Below are 15,902 nucleotides of genomic sequence, written 5' to 3'. Positions count from 1 at the left end.
GTTGTCATTTACCCTGGCGAGTCATCAAAATGATAGTAATAACAAGGCTTTTGTTCACTTTTATTGGCTGTACAACGACATTGTAGCAACAATGGAAGTTTAAAAAAAAATGGAAGTGACCAGTGCCCAGGGGAGCAGGTCACTGCCTCCCTGGTTCTGAGATGTCCTTGGGACAGTCCATTGTTGCCATCATGTCTCTAGTCTGTGTCACCTGCCCGGGGAGATGAGATCCCTCAGTGGTGCTGGTTTTCTCAGAGCTTTCCCAGCTTCCCCCAGAGAAGCCAGGGTGAGGGGCAGGCCCCGGAAGGCCCCGGCTCCCTTGGGGGTTTGGGTGGGTGCTGGTCAGGGAGATAGCAAGTTGACTTTTGGATGGTAGAGTCTGGACTAGTTGAGTATTTTGTGGGATGTTCTCCAAAGCGGATATGCCTGGTGTCTTAAGACAGGGATTGTGGGTTTAGGGATAGCAGTTGGTAGCATTTAAAGTGGAACTGGCTGGGTGGGCCAGTTCTAAGAGTCCCCGAATGGGGCAGTAAAGAGGCCAGAATCGGGGACAGGAGGAAGGGGAAGAGGACTGGAGCCTTTATTCCCAGGTCTCTTCCCTCAGCTTTTCTTCTGACCCAGGTTTCCTGGGGAGAGGACAGGCCTGGTGTGAGGGCAGGGACAGAATCAGGACATATCTGTCATGGGCTGGAGGCAGAAACTGAGCCCAGATCACCATGCTCCTTGTCGGAGAGGAAGCTGAGACCAAAGAGGTGGTGACACCAGCCCAGGGCTCTGGATACCCCATTCCCCCGCTGTCTGGCATTCTGGAGACCAAATGCTACTCCCCTCACCCTGGTGGGGCTCACAGCTGCCCCTCTTCCAGGCTGGGTGTCTCGGGGTGGCTGTGGCAAGGATCTGGCCTGTAATGTGTACTTTCTGGACTCTGCCTCTCTGCTCTTCGTCAGAGAGGAAGAAAGACTTGGACCAAGGAAAGGATTGACTGATTTCTTTCTTTTTTTTTTTTGACTGCTCCGGGTCTTAGTGGTGGCATGTGGGATCTAATTCCCCAACCAAGGATTGAACCCGGGCCCCCTGCATTGGGAGTGTGGAGTCTTAGTTACTGGACCATCAGGGAGGCCCCAGATTGACCAACTTTTGAGGGGAAGCATTCGAAAGGCACCAAGAGAGCCCAGGATAGGGGCCAGCTGGGCCCAGGCAACTCCAGCATCTTGTCCCGGGATCCACAGAAGCTCGCTGACTTGCTATGTTGCTGTGTCTCACCTCTGGCAGGTCCCATCGGCTTGCTCAGGCTTGCTTTCCTAACTAGATAGTTCTGTCTCTTCAGTGCTCACAGAGCAGCTGTCAGTACCCGGGGAATGAACACAGCAAAGCCATGGATCTCAGAAGTCTTGGCTGTGGGTAACGGCTTCGGTGTTTTGCAACTTGAAGGGCAGGAAGGGAGCTAAAGTGGTGCAAGCTCGGTGTCCCCAGAGCATTCGGGGTCTGGAGTGTTTCCAAGGAGGAAGGAGTAATCACCAACCCCTTTGGCCTTAATTGCTTAACCTGAATTAGTGCCTGGCAGCCCCGCAGCAGCAGGGCACAGAGACGAAGCAGATTTCAAACAGGTGGGTAGGGAACTCCAGAGAGGGTCCCGTCAGCGAGGGCTGGCAGCCAGGCCAGAGTGAGGTGGAGGCAAGTTACCAGCTTTAATGGAGGGGTGGGGAAGGAGTAGGCAACTGTAGGGGAGGCAGCAAGGCCATTCAGATTTACCAGGACTTCCAAAAGCTGTGGGGACAGCCAGCCTGGGGGTGCATCTGGACTCCCAACCTTTGTGCAGAGCTAGGCTGCTGGGGATACTGAGATGGACAGGTTTCTTTCCTGCCCTCCAAGAACTCCTAGTCTGAGGGCAGACAGGCTCTGCGTGAAGGACACACAGAGGCTGAAGAAGGAAGGTGTGCTATCTGGGAACTGGGTGATCACGGTGGACTTCCTGGATGAGGACGAGTTCTAGCTGGTCTCAGACTTTTAAACTCCAGTTAGGCCTAGGCCTGAGCTGAGTGGTCTGCCCTTAGGAGTTTAGCATCTAGGGCTGGGGATTAGAAGACAGGGACAACCTGGGAGGGACTGAGGCGGCTTCTCAGGACTGAGGTCCCTTCTTGCCCACGGGACCCCAGGCACAGCGTCCGAGGATAGTGCCAAGCTGGCCTCATCAACTCCCACAAGCCTGGCCCATCGGTCATGCTCTGCCCAACTCCATCTCGTGCAGCCTCCAGGGTTTTGAAGGGTGGAGGGGGAGGCTCTGGAATGCAGCTGCACTAAGATCCAGGTTCACCATGGCTTGAGTGCCCACTGGGTGCCAGCCTGGCCCTGGGTCTTAGTTTCACAATTTCCCAGAGGCTCCAAGAGCCCAGCCTCTGTGTGGAAGAGGATATTGGAGCAGCCACACATGGGGAGGGGCCTCAAAACTGCCATTTCCATAAAACTGAGAGAAAGAAACTATCTGCACCAAAGACTGTTAGGGAAAAGGTTTCAGGGGATTAGGAGATGGGTTAAATCCCCACACATCTGCCCCCTTCATAAGAGCAGCTTTTGCTAGGCTCTGTGCTGGGCTTCCTGGGTGGCGCTAGTGCTAAAGAACTCACCTATCAATGCAGCAGACATAGAGATGCAGGTTCAAGCCCTGAGTTGGGAAGTTCCCCTGGAGAATGGAATGGCAACCCACTCCAGTGTTCTTGCCTGGGGAATCCCATGGACAGAGGAGCCTGACAGGCTACAGTCCATGGGGTCACAAAGAGTCAGACATGACTGAAGCCACTTAGCACAGGCTCCGTGCCAAGGGACTGACTTGCATTTTTTCATCGTCTCTTTGTGGCAGCAGTAGAGTAGGTACTTCTATCAGTCTCATTTGGTAGAGGAAACTGAGCTCAGAGAGGTTCAGTGATTTTTCTCAGAGCCACACAGCTAGTAAGATGTGGAAGTCGGAACTGGCACACTCCTCTTTGGGACTGTTTAGGTGGGGTCTCCTCCCCTCCTGCACACCCTGGCCAGCCCCTGTCTCCTAACAGCCGAGCTGCAGCCTCTCTGGGGAGCTCTTGGAACCTTGACCGCAGGATTCAGTGTTCACCTGAGTCTCCTCGAGTTCCCAAGAAGCTGGTGGGTCCTTGAGCTGTGCTCCCCAGGATGGGCTCTGAGCAGCCCAGACGGCGGTTCTCCCAGGAACAGCCCCACTGTGTCAGGCTGCAGAGCTGCGGGGATCTGACCTCCATACAAAAGCAGCCTTGTGCTGGACCTAGACATCATTTTTTTTTCTAGCCCTTTCTAAGTTGAGCAGGAACTCTAGCTGGAGCAATGCAATGTCAAGACCACAGGGAGGGGAGGGTGTCCAAGGGGAGCAGCTGCTGGGGATGGGGGTAGTAGAAGTGCTGGTCATGCCTATTCCCCACACCCACTCTCCCTAGGCAACTCTCACACCCACAGGGGAGCTTTGAGCTGGAGGTCAGGAGGCTGGGAACTCAGCCCGGCCTGGTCTCTAGGCCTCCCTGAGTCCCACGCTCCTACCCTTCCACACGTTTCAAGGGCAGACATGGTGTTTCTGCTGGAAAGAGTTCAGCGAGCTCAGAGCCTGCGGTTGGGGGCAGGGAGGGGTCCTGGAGACAGTGTGAGGTAGAAGATCTGCTATCATTTCAGCCTGATGTGAGTGTAGGGGAAGGTGAGAAGGACTTCGCAGAAGTCAGAGGAAATGGGAACACATGGTAATCTTAATCTTTACCTTACTAAAAAAGCAGAGCCTCTGGGGATACTTGTGGAAAGCTCACCTTAATGAAAACGTCCAGTTCTGCCAATTATAGGTATGCCTGGGGCTGGATACACTGCTGTGGCCCAGGCTGGCCTTGACTTAAAGTTCTTGTCAGGTCCTGAGGCCACCTTGGCCTCTCTGCCTTATATATCCCCGGAGTGTCTGGCAGGGCTAAATGGGTTCCCAAGCCTCTTAGCAGAGGGGCCCTGTGTGAAGGGGCATCCTGGTGCTTGTCACCAGACGGGACTTTGCAGCAGAGGCTGTGGGATCCGGTACCCGGAAGAGAGGTCTGTCCTAGCTGGGGAACAACGTGATTTGATTCCAGGATGAGAGTCTCCGTCCTTCTGCTTAATCTGCTTCGTTCTAAGGCCTTTCCCACAGGTTGCAGAAAACACTCTGGGTTTCTTCTCTCTACTCTTGTTCGCCTGTTTCAGCCTTTCCCAGTAAACTGAGAGTGACTTTCTCTGCTGTTTAGAAGCCTTTGTTCCAGAGCCCCGGAGAACACAGCACCCTGCCTGTCCAGTCACCCGCAGCATAAAGGGCGATTGATAAGAAACAGGACGGGTCAGTCCAAGAGGAGTTGGAGCAACTTGAGAGGGAGAGGGAGGGGGAGAGAGGGGGAAGGAGGAAGGCAGTACAAAGGGCAATCTGGGCCTTGGGAAAGCCCACCCCAAACACTCAGCGGACACTCTCTGGATGTGTGCTTGAGGCTGTTGGTCTAGCTGTTGGTTGCCTTCTAGAATTAGGTCTGGTTTGGCTCTTGGGTGCCTAACTGGGTGACAGGGACCTTGACTGGGTCCTGGCCATGTTTTGGCTATGATGACAGCAGTGAGCTTGGCTGGGCACAGGGCAAACCTACGCCCCTGTTGGGTTTCAAGGCAAGGAGATGGGGTCAACTAGAAGGGCCTGGCAGCCCATTCTGATTCCTTACATCTCTGCTATCCTCCAAGGACTCACTCCCAGGAGGCAGGCTGAGAGGTACCACGGCAGCCCTGAGACCCCTCATGACCCCTCCCTCCTGCTCACTTCTGAGCAGGTCACTTTGTGGCAGAGGATCGGGGGACCCCAGCCACCACTCTTCTCTTTCCCTAGGGAACAGACCACGGACCCCCAGAGCCTAAACCTCCTTCACTAACCAGCCCCCTAGTTCCTGAACTGACGCCTTGTCCCAATTCTGCCCCTAACGTGCTGTGACTTAGGCCATCCTTGCCCACTCTGAGACTCCGTTTCTTCTCCTGTGTACCGTGTGTAGGAATGCCCTGCCTCCACTTCTCAAGGATACCCTCCCCTTCTCCCACCACTGAGGTATCAGTCGATATCCCTGATGGGTAGCGTATGGGTAGTTTTAATTCATTCCTTTGGCAAACATTTATTGCAAGTCCAACACTTGCATCAGAAGTTCAGAGTCTAGTCAGAAAGGCCAGAGAGCTATTTCTTGAGCAGCCAAGATGTGCTAAGTTTTTTAATAATATTACTTTGACACAAATCTTTTCAGTTTTATATATGATGTATTTTTATATGCACTTTTATTTGCTCCTTTTTTTTCACTTGAAATTATATTGTGAATATCTCCTTGCATCATTAAATATTTTTTAAATACTTTATTTTGATGATTGCCTGTGAATCCATGATATGGCTATACTCTATCAAATTTAGCCAGTCCCCTATTACATCGATTGACACTTTCACATAACACAGTACTCTTGCCACAGTACAAAGACCAACTCTTGTCTGTTTACTTATTACAAATCTTTGCTACTTCATGTTCTTTGATTTCAGGAGAAACCCAGGTACCTAGGAAGGTAGGTAAGTTCAGATGGCTTTAGTGGATGGAGGTTACCGTGAGGACAGGCAGGGAAGAAAGGAAGCTTAGAAAGTGGTTATGGGGGGGGGGGTGGGGGTTGGAAGAAGTAGACTCCATGGTTCCCTACTCCAGGGGTAACCGCCATTGCTCAAACCCAGCCTCTCTGTGCCTGGCTGATACCACCTGCTTCTCTCTGCTCCCTAAACCGTGCTAGGACTCCTACCACCCCATGATCTCTGCAGCTCTGTCATGATCTCTGCAGGAGGGACCCACAAGGAGCATTCCTACAGGACCCTGCATAGTGACCTCATGGCCCCTGTGCAGGCGTGGGGTTCTGGTCTCATCGCTGTGGCCAGGGGAGCGGGGCCGATGTCCAAGAGTCAGTGCTTCATAGGCAAGGGGCCCTTCTGACTGCTCTGGCCACCTTGCTGATAGCTAAGACTGGATCTTCCAACATGCTATCCGGAGATTTCTCCTCTGACAGAGATGAGTTTGGGAGAGGAAATGATGTGAGCAAAGGCCCAGAGATGGGGATGCATGGATATGAGAAGACAGAACATGAGAAGGGAGGACAGATGAGACACCTCAGGCAGGTGGACTCATCTGTCTTCCTTCCCATCAGTTCCTAAGCCCAAGGCCACAGAGTTATGGTGGACCCAGGAGGACACTGGGCAAGGCTGGGTCTTGCCAGCCCTACCTAGGGGCTCTCAGGACAGAGGTTCAGCCTGGCATGTGCCGCTGGAGCAGGCACCTGCTCTGGGAGCCCACCTCTCTCTATACCTGGGCAGCAATGTGTCCTGCACCACCCTCAGGCCACCTGGGGAGAAGGGAGGCGGGGAGGGAGGGGAAGGTGCCCTGGGTGCCCTGGACAAACAGTCATTCAGTCCAGCCCTCTGGGATCGGGATGGGACAGAGGCTGAGTCATGCTTCCCTGAAGGCCCCCTGACCTCTACTCAGAGCCAGCCTTCTGTGGTCAGGACCCAGGGAGGAGTCAGACCTGCCTTGGAGAGCTGCTAGCCTGGTGGGAGAGGCAGATCCGACCAGGACTCGGCCCGCAGTGAGGCTTGGACACTGAAGTCCTCAGTGAGGGGGTTGCGCTTGGGGCCTGAAGGGCGGGAGAGGGGGATGTGATGGAAGAAGGGTGTTCAAGGCAGAGTCACAGCCTGGGCAAAGGCACGGGGTGGGCAGGAATGCAGGGCACTGGGAGCAGCTCAGGCTGGCCATGTCTAGGTGGCAAAGGCTGGTGAGCCCCTCTGGAGAGGGCCTTCCTTAGAGAACACGGTGAGGGCATCACCCTGTGGTCAAGGGCAGATGTGGAGGCTTTGAGCAGGTCAGATGTGGGTTAAGAAATGTGGCTCTGGGAACCTCTGGAACTTAGGAAGAGAAAGTGGCCAGAGATCATGGCTGCCCAAGGTCACCGAGCCTGAGCTTGAGCATAGGACTTGGGTAGGGGACGGGACGGTCCTTTCCCAGGGGAGATGTGGGTGCTGGGGTCAGCCTGGAACCCTACCGCAACCCCAGCATGGATTTGGGAACCAGACTGTGGGTGGGGATCCCAGCTCTGCCAGCCATGGCTTAGCCTCTCTGAGAGTCATAGAGTCAGCTACGGCACAATATGAAAGGCTGTTCAGTGTGAGGTCACACAACCAGATGGCATGTAGCCCACTCGGTGCAGGAGGGTGCTCAGTAAACGGGAGCTGTGACCCTTTTAACTCCTTCATGGGAAAGACGATGATGGGGCCTCTCTCTGGGAGGCCAGGGGCAGGGTAGACCCCTTCCCACCAGTCTCCTCTTCTGGTGGCCTGGGGGTTCCGAAAGCTGAGCCTGTGCAGTGAACGTAGAAAAGGCCAGGTCAGAGCCAAGCTGCCCGGTCCCACTTCCTGAAGGGCGTGGTTCCCCCAGGGGCCAGGGCTTTCATCCCTGTCCCAAAGCAGCCAGGCTAAGAGAAGACTGAACTCGCAGACCCACTGCCTTTCCTTCGCTTGTCCGTTCCTTCTTTTCTTCTTCTAAGAAGGAGGTGAGACAACTTATCCCTGAATCATAGGCACCATGGGTAAAAGAGAGGTATGTGTGTGTTAGCTGCTCAGTCCTGTCTGACTCTTTGTGAACCCATGGACTGCAGCCTGCCAGGCTCCTCTGTTCATGGGATTCTCCAGGCAAGAATACTGGAGTGGGTTACCATTTCCTCCTCCAGGGCATCTTCCCAACCCAGGGATCCAACCAAGGTCTCCTGCATTGCAGGCAGATTCTTTACCATCTGAGCTAAAAACAAAAAAAACAAAAAACCCCAATGCAGCAAAAAGACAGAACCATGTAATCTGCAGGAGAGGAAAAAACCAGATAAAGGAACTCTATCCAAAATAGCCATCAAAATTTAAGTGCTTTTTTTTTCAGATGCAGTAAACCCACTTCTAGAAATCCATCCTTAGGAAAGCCTAGAACCTGGCTGAAGGCTGGAAATCATTTGAGTATCTTTCAGTGGGGAGGCGGTTATGATATGTACATTATGTTATGAAATTGATATGGCCAATGAAGTAATACGCAGCCACACACACACAATGAGGGAGAGAAAGAGAGATTTTTTTTTAAGTTAAAATCTTTTGTTTTACTAGATTTTTAAAAGTTAATATTATTTGGCTGCACCAGGTCTTAGTTGCAGCCCTTGGGATATTTCACTGTGACAGACAGACTCTCTAGCTGCGGCTTGCCAGGTTAGTTGCTCTGCAGTACATGGGATCTTAGTTCCCTAACCAAGGATTGACCCCATATCCCCTGCATTGCAAGGCAGATTCTTAACCACTGGACCACTAGGGAAGTCCTGAGAGATAGACATTAATGTCGCAAAAGTTAAAGATGGATGATTTGGATAATGATGATGTTTGATTGGGTCCATATAACATTTTTTTAAAGTATGAGCAACATTAAAAAATCAAGCGATTCTACTTAAACACCCAGATTTCAGGTAGCTCTTGCTTTCCATTCCTCCTGGGCACCAAATCCTAGAGCCAAGGAGCAGCTGCCCCCCTTAGATGAGGCTTGTATCCCCCTGCCAGTCTCCGCCACTCCCTGTTGCCTCCCTGACCCTGAGTCTGGGGTCAGGGCAATGGTCACTGTCCTTGTATTATAGCTTCCCTTAGCGAAATATTGCACTATTCTCTGTCTTTGTCAAAAACAGAGAAACAAAAGGTGGACTACAGGAACAATATATCTCAAAGAAAATGAGAGGGAGCCTATTTCTTTGTGAAAAGGAAGACTGTGCCTCTGATTTTCACTTGCAAATCCTGGGGCAATTCATTTATTTATTGTTTAGTATTATACATTATTTTTTATTGATGTTGATACATTACTTACCTGGCCCCTGTTGGCATTTTGTGTTTGCTACCCTTGATTAATACAATAGTAACATGATTCTTTTTTCCCTCTTTGGCTAAAATGACAACAGCCACAAAATTAAAATGAATTCCTTGCACATATATTTATATACACAGTGTGTGAGTGTGTGCTAAGTCGTTTCAGTCGTGTCCGACTCTGTGCGACCCCATGGACTGCAGCTGCCAGGCTCCTCTCTCCATGGGATACTCCAGGCAAGAATACTGGAGTGGGTTGCCATTCTCTTCTCCAGGGGATCTTCCCGACCCTGGGATCGAACCCACGTCTCTAAGGTCTCCTGCATTGGGAGGTGGGTTCTTTGCCCCTAGTGCCACCTAGGAAGCCCCTGTATACCCAGGACATACACCAAATAGCAACAGTGATTATCTAGACTTAAGGAAGACCTATCCATTTTTATATTATGTACTTCTAACATTTCCTGTTTCCTAGAACAAATATATAGTTTTGTGATTTTTTTTTAAAAGATTATAACTTAAAAAGTGATAAGTGAAAACTCTTGGCTGAGGGAAGCTTTCACAAGAGGTTGTAAGACTTATGTCTCTTTCTCTTGGCAAGCCTAGGGGGACAGGCAAATGTCGTGGAACCTGAGCAACTAGAATGCCCACAGGAAAATATACATTTTCTGTCCTAAGCACCAAGAAGAACCTGTATCAGGAAAGGGAAGACTGCCACCAGCTACTGGAAAGTGACTGCCAGACTCTGGGCGTGCTGGTTGGGCTACCTTACAGAATTCTTGTGCCAATTTGGGGGGTGGTGTTAGCATTCTTCCTCCTTTTTTTTTCTGGCTGCATGTCATGTCTTGTGGGATCCCCAACCAGGGATCGAACCAGGGCCCTTGGCAATGAAACTGCAGAGTCCTAACCACTAGACCACCAGGGAATTTCATTTCCTCCCATCCTTCCACTTTTAAAAGCAGTTTTATTCAGGTATACATTATATACCATCGAATTTGCCCATTGTAAATTCTATGATTTTTCACTTTTTCATTGAAAAAGTCACCTTTTCAATGATTTTTAGCAAATTTGCACTTGTACCAGCCTCATTGCAATTCAATTTTAGAACATTTCCATCACTCCAAAAAGTCCCCTGATGCAGATTTGTGGTCATTTCCCATTCCCAAGTCCCAGGCCACCTCTCATCTGCTTTCTATCATTTCCACCTTTTCTGGACATATCATATAAATGAAATCAGACAATATGTGGTCCTTTGCTTTTGGCTTCTTTTACCAGATCTGTTTTGAGTTTCATTCATGGTGTTGCCTGTATCAGCCCTCTTTCTTTGGAGAGCCAAATAGTGTTCTCTTGGCTGGAGAGGCCATAGCTCCCTCCCCAGCCGATGGACATTTGTTGTTCCCACCTCTTGCCTGCTGTAACTCAGGCTGCTATGAATGCTTCTGTACAAGTCTTTGTGGGGTATGTACTTTCATTTCTCATGGGTAGATACCTAAAAATGGGATTGCTGGGTTGTGTAGGAGAACCCCAGGGACGGAGGAGCCTGGTGGGCTGCCATCTATGGGGTTGCACAGAGTCGAACATTACTGAAGCGACTTAGCAGCAGCAGCAGCATAGTAGATTTACGTTTAATTTTTTAAGAAACTGCCTAACTGTCTACCAACATGGCCGCACCATTTTATATTCCTTCCACTTGTATAAGGCTCTGGTCTCTCTTGCCAGCCCTTTGAGCTTGAAGACTATTCAAATAGAGCTGGGAGGAGAAAGACTTGCCAAAATCACGCAACAGGGAATGGCAGAACGGAATTTGAACCCAGGTTGACCTGACTCTACAGGCTGTGTCTTTCCCCTGGTCTGCTCATGTGAACGGACTTGCACAAACTGCAGGGGTTGGAGACTGTAAAGAGGTTGATCTCTGGGCTCTGCCAGGCTGGGGTTCCAGGAAGAAGAACCTGGAAGAAGGGGCTTGGAGAAGTCGAAGGAGTAATTGGAGAGGGCTCCTCAGCAGGCGCTGACTCAAACCTCCACTAGGGGGCGCCGGGATCCAGCAGCAGCTGGAGATGGGCCTCTGTCAGAGAAGGCAGCCATGGAGGCCAGCCAGCCTGGTCTTGGCCTTCAACAGTACACACTGCCTGGCACTGGGTGACCTTCTCTCTACCTCAGCCTGCATTTCCAAGCAGCCATGCCCCTGCTCCAGACATTCTGTTTTCCTATTTGGGCCTGGATATGTCCCCTTTTAACGGCTTCTCTGGTGGCTCAGTGGGTAAAGAATCCACCTGCAATGCAGGAGACACAGGAGACGTAAGTTCAATCCCTGGGTTGGGAAGGTTGCCTGGAAGAGGAAATGGCAACCCACTCCAGTATTCTTGCCTGGAGAATTCCATGGACAAAGGAGCCTGGCAGGTTACAGTCCAAAGGGTCCCAAAGATTCAGGCATGATGGAGCAACTAAGCACACATGTCCCCCTTTCCCCCATCCTTGGCCTCCATGGGAGGAAGGATGGGCTCTCTGTCCCAGCACCAGGGCCTCCACCTCTTTCTGCTAACTTCAGGGTTCACATGAAACCCTAAGGATTGAAGGAAAAGACAAAGTCCATCTGCTGGCTGCCTCAGAACCGTCTGTCATACAGTTCACTGTTGGTCTTGCCTCAAGACAGATGCCCAAGGAAGTGTGACCTCTCCATCTCAGAGAGGGTTGGCCAGCAGGTGGTGCAGTAGCCTCTGTGGTCCTCACTCCCTCACCCATGACTCACCTTCGTAGAATGATGACTCTGGCCTCAGAAGGCAGTCCCATGGACAAGTGTCTAGACCACGCATCCTTGTCTCCTTGATCCATGCAAATGATCTGGGAAAAGGGAGGAAGAACAAGGTGTGCATTTGTTGGGCACCAACTACATGCCGAAGCTCTTTCATTCTTTTGACCCTCATAACATCCCTGAGAACTAAACCCTCACCTTTCCCCTGAGAAAACAGACTCAGAGGTCAAATAGCTCACCCCACATCTCATGGACTAAATGGTAAGGCTCTGGTTCCACCTACTGCACTCAGTAAACTTAATGGGTAGGTGGTGCCCGGGACACTGTCAGGCATGGGGAAATGACTGAGCCTCACTGAGCTGCAGCCGCCCCATCTGTAAAATGGGGCTACCAGACCCATGTTGTGCAGATGAGATGAGATCCCCACGTGAGGGTTTCTCAGGGGTCCTGGCCCTGGCAGGGATGAGCAAAGAGATGGTTAGATTATTCCGTGGGACTGGGAAATTTTCCAGGCTAGTAATCAGAGCCTGCTAGTTTCCAGTCTCCTCTAGCCCCCTGGAAGTATTGCTATTTTTGATGTTCTGATCTTCTGCCATTTGGGTCTGTCCCCAACTGCTTCTTAGGAGACAGAGGAAGGGTAGAAACCCCAGAGGATCTGAGAGTCCTGCTCTTCTGGGGCAACCCCCAAGTCCACTGCTGACTGCCCAGCCTCGGGGGGCAAATTCCAGCTGCCATGATGGACCCTAGCAGAAAAATGTCTAGGGTCCCCAAGGCCTCCTTCTGCCCGCCCTCTTCATTGCTGCCTCCCTAGAGCCTTGCCCATCCTTCAAGGCTGTCAGGCATCCCCTTCCAGGCAGCCTCCTCACGAGCCTGCCAGCCCTCATAGCTCAGCGCTCAAGGCATTGTGGGAACCAGAGGCCGGGAGCTCTGCCCAGGGGAGGAGCAGGGATCCCCTGGGGACAAGCCCTGGCTGGCACGATGCAAGCTGTGGTCTCCCCGACCCTGCAGAGGAGGCGCTATGGACGACTCGGGCCGACGGGCGCGTCCGCCTACGCATAGACCCCATCTGCTCGCAGACTCCCCGCACTGTTCATCAGATGTTCTCCATGGCTCTGGACAAGTACGGGGACCTCAGTGCTATGGGCTTCAAGCAGCAGGGCACGTGGGAACACATCTCCTACACCCAGTACTACCTGCTGGCCCGCAAAGCCGCCAAGGGCTTCCTGAAGGTGAGGGAGCTGCCCAAGGCCTGGCCTCTCCCTTCCCCAGCCCTGCCTCCAGTTCTGGCCTTCACAGACCTCCTTCCGACACCCCACTGGGCAAGCCCTTAGAAAAGACCACTGTAAAATCGTCCCGGTCATTGAGCTAAGGGTTCATTCTGGCTTGGGGCCGAGGGTTTACGTACAGCAGACCCTTACTATGTGCAAGGACGTGGCACGAACTTCTTATTTGTTGTCCCGCTCAAGGGGGGCTGGGAAGCCTGGTGCACTGTGCTGAGGGGTGGGCACCCCGGGAAGGCCTGGGAGGGGCAGCAAGGGCTGTTGAGTGGCTGGTCCCCCAGGGCACACTCTGACCCTGGGAGCTGGTCCCTGAGATGGACCGGCAGAATCCCCTGCTGTCTGGAAGGGGGGTTTGGTGAGAATGAGAGGCCCCTTTCCTGCTGGTTGACCTGGCCTGTCTATCTTTGGCCTTGAGCTCGGCCTGGAGCGGGCCCACAGCGTGGCCGTCCTTGCCTTCAACTCCCCGGAGTGGTTCTTCTCAGCAGTGGGCGCAGTATTCGCAGGGTGAGTGGCTGCGGGAGGGGCAGAGTCTCCAGTGGGTTGGAGGGGGGCAGAGAGTGAAGAGAGGGTTTTTATCTCTTTTTAGGGGCCCCTCGCCCCCTCCCCAACATCCCATCTCTTCCCTGGGGCCCCCTGTAGACCCGCTTTTGTCCCCTTCTGCCCAGGGCAGCTGTGCTGAGCTGCCTGGCCAGCCACGGGAGCTCTCTGGGGTCAGGGGCTGTGGGTGTGTTGGGCAGGGGTCGGGGCTGAGGGGTTGGGCCACTGTACTCACCCAGACATGCATCCTCCCGGGTCTCTGACAGTGGCATCATCACCGGCATCTATACGACCAGCTCCCCTGAGGCCTGCCAGTATATCGCCTATGACTGCCGCGCCAACATCATCATGGTCGACACGCAGAAGCAGCTGGAAAAGATCCTGAAGGTTTGGGGGAAAGGGGGCAACAACCACAAGGGTCAGGCTAGGCATCCTCACAGACTTCCGCCTTCCCTGCCAGAGTCACCCATCATCCTCAACAGAAACCCTGCCCGGCACACGCACATTAGCACAGCAGGGCAATGGCCGCAGACCCATTTGTCAGGTCTGAAAACTGAGGCCCAGGAAGCTCAAGGAACATACCCCTCATCCCCCCCCAGCCAGCCCATGGCCCTTCATGGCTTTCACTTCAGGGAAGGGTTGAGTGCCCTGAGGGTGGTTCAGGGCTCTGACACGTGAGCACCCAAGTCTGAGTCTCGGTGGGGAGTGGGGGTACAGGCTGCCGCAGGGTGGGTCTAGGGCCAAGCCAGAGCAAGTGCTGCAGCATATTCTAGAGGCACAGTAGGAGCTCAAAAGTGCCTCTTGGGGCAGCTGGCACTTTCTGGAGCACTGATGCCTCCTGATCCATTTAAGGCCCCTTCCTGATTGGCCCTGTCCCCATGTGCACCACGCTGGCATTCAGTGGCCTGAGGACACCTCTGTGCCCCAGCTGTACCCAGCAGCCTGCAAGGCCCTCCATGGCTCCTGGCATCTCAGAGAGGCTTCCTCCGGGTTGACTTGGCCCTGGTTCTGGAGCTGTCACCTGGACCTCAGACGCCCCTGCACCTGAGGGCGGGAGAAGTGGTCTCCAACCTCCTGGGACAGAGGGACCTGGAGCCCCAGACTGGTCAGACTAGATGGCCTCCCTCAGCTCAAGTGGAGAAGTCCTTTTCCATCTCCACTCCTTTTGAACCCTGTGTTTCCAGGGTTCTCTCATTCCGAGTGCCTCCATTCTATCTGACTTAGATCAATGCTTGAGTTAGGGAGAGGCAGTCTGGGTGCAGAGGAGGTGGTCCAGAGTGAACCGCTCTGAGAGGCTGAGGTGAGCCTGGGCTGTCCTTAGCACCCTCTTCCTTGCCCTCCCCAAGCACTCAGACCCTTCACTTAATAGAGTGTCCCAAGTCATTTCAGTTGTGTCTGACTCTCTGCGACCCTATGGATTGTAGCCTGCTGGGCTCCTCTGTCCATGGGAATTCTCCAAGCCAGAATACTGGAGAGGGAAAGAAACCTTTCCCTTCTCCTGGGGAATCTTTCCAACCCAGGAATTGAACCAGGGTCCCTGCATTGCAGGCGGATTCTTTACCAGCTGAGATCCAAGGGAAGCCCTCACTTAATAGAAAGCTGACAAATATTTAAAGAATAGTGCACAGCAGGGGTGTACCAGGCCCCTAGGACTCGGTGGGGCCCTGATTCGCTCAGATTTAGATTCTTCGTAGATGCCAGAGGCCCCTGACCCAGGTTCCCCCCAGGACAGCTTTCCCAGAGACCCCAGTGGTTTAAGATTCCTTGAGAACCAAGTTGGCAGGAGCCTCAGCTGCTAAGTAGCAATGGTTAGTTCACCTCCTCAGCCTCGCCCGAGGGAGTCACATACCCCTCAACGTGGGCACTCAGGTTGGGGAGGGTGGCAGAACTATAAAAAGCCCCCCATAGTAACTTCCCTGGAGGCCCAGTGCTTCCAATGCAGGGTTGGGGACAGGTTCGATCATTGGTTGAGGAACTAAGATCCCACATGCTGCACGGCCAAAAAAAGAATTTTTGTAATTAAAAAAAGCACCTCCCCAAATAGATTTTGCTCCCTCCCTCAGGGAGACAACCCCCTCTGCATAGACGGTTGATCTGATCCAAACGCCCTCCCCCTGCCCCATTCACCACTGAAGAAACCGAGGCCCAGACCTACTGAATCAGAAATGTCTGCCCTAGGCAATTACTTAAAGGTTGTGTTCTGAAACTTTCCAGACAAACAGAAATAGAGGGAAGATTATAGTGGACCCTCATAGAGTGATCATCCAGATTTAATAATCATCAATGTTTTTCCGTCACACCCATCAGTGTGAAGCATTTGAAGGCAAATCTCTGACATCACAGCATTTCACTCCCTAAATAGCTCAATATTTATAAAACATAAGACAGTTTCTTCATCATAATAACT

General features: G+C 52.5%; 1 protein-coding gene across 1 annotated transcript in view; it reads left to right on the top strand.

The window, feature by feature from the left end:
• ACSBG1 (acyl-CoA synthetase bubblegum family member 1) overlaps positions 1–15,902 on the top strand; it is a 64,576-nt gene that overhangs the window by 36,253 nt on the left and 12,421 nt on the right. Inside the window, exons 3-5 of the mRNA XM_065906747.1 lie at positions 12,687–12,907; positions 13,374–13,462; positions 13,762–13,882. Of these exons, the coding sequence (XP_065762819.1) occupies positions 12,687–12,907; positions 13,374–13,462; positions 13,762–13,882 (431 nt within the window). The remainder of the gene's footprint in view (positions 1–12,686; positions 12,908–13,373; positions 13,463–13,761; positions 13,883–15,902) is intronic.

Source organism: Muntiacus reevesi, chromosome 15, assembly GCF_963930625.1.
Source record: "Muntiacus reevesi chromosome 15, mMunRee1.1, whole genome shotgun sequence".
Classification (NCBI taxonomy): Eukaryota; Metazoa; Chordata; class Mammalia; order Artiodactyla; family Cervidae; genus Muntiacus; species Muntiacus reevesi.
This window is presented reverse-complemented; position numbering and strand designations above follow the sequence as displayed.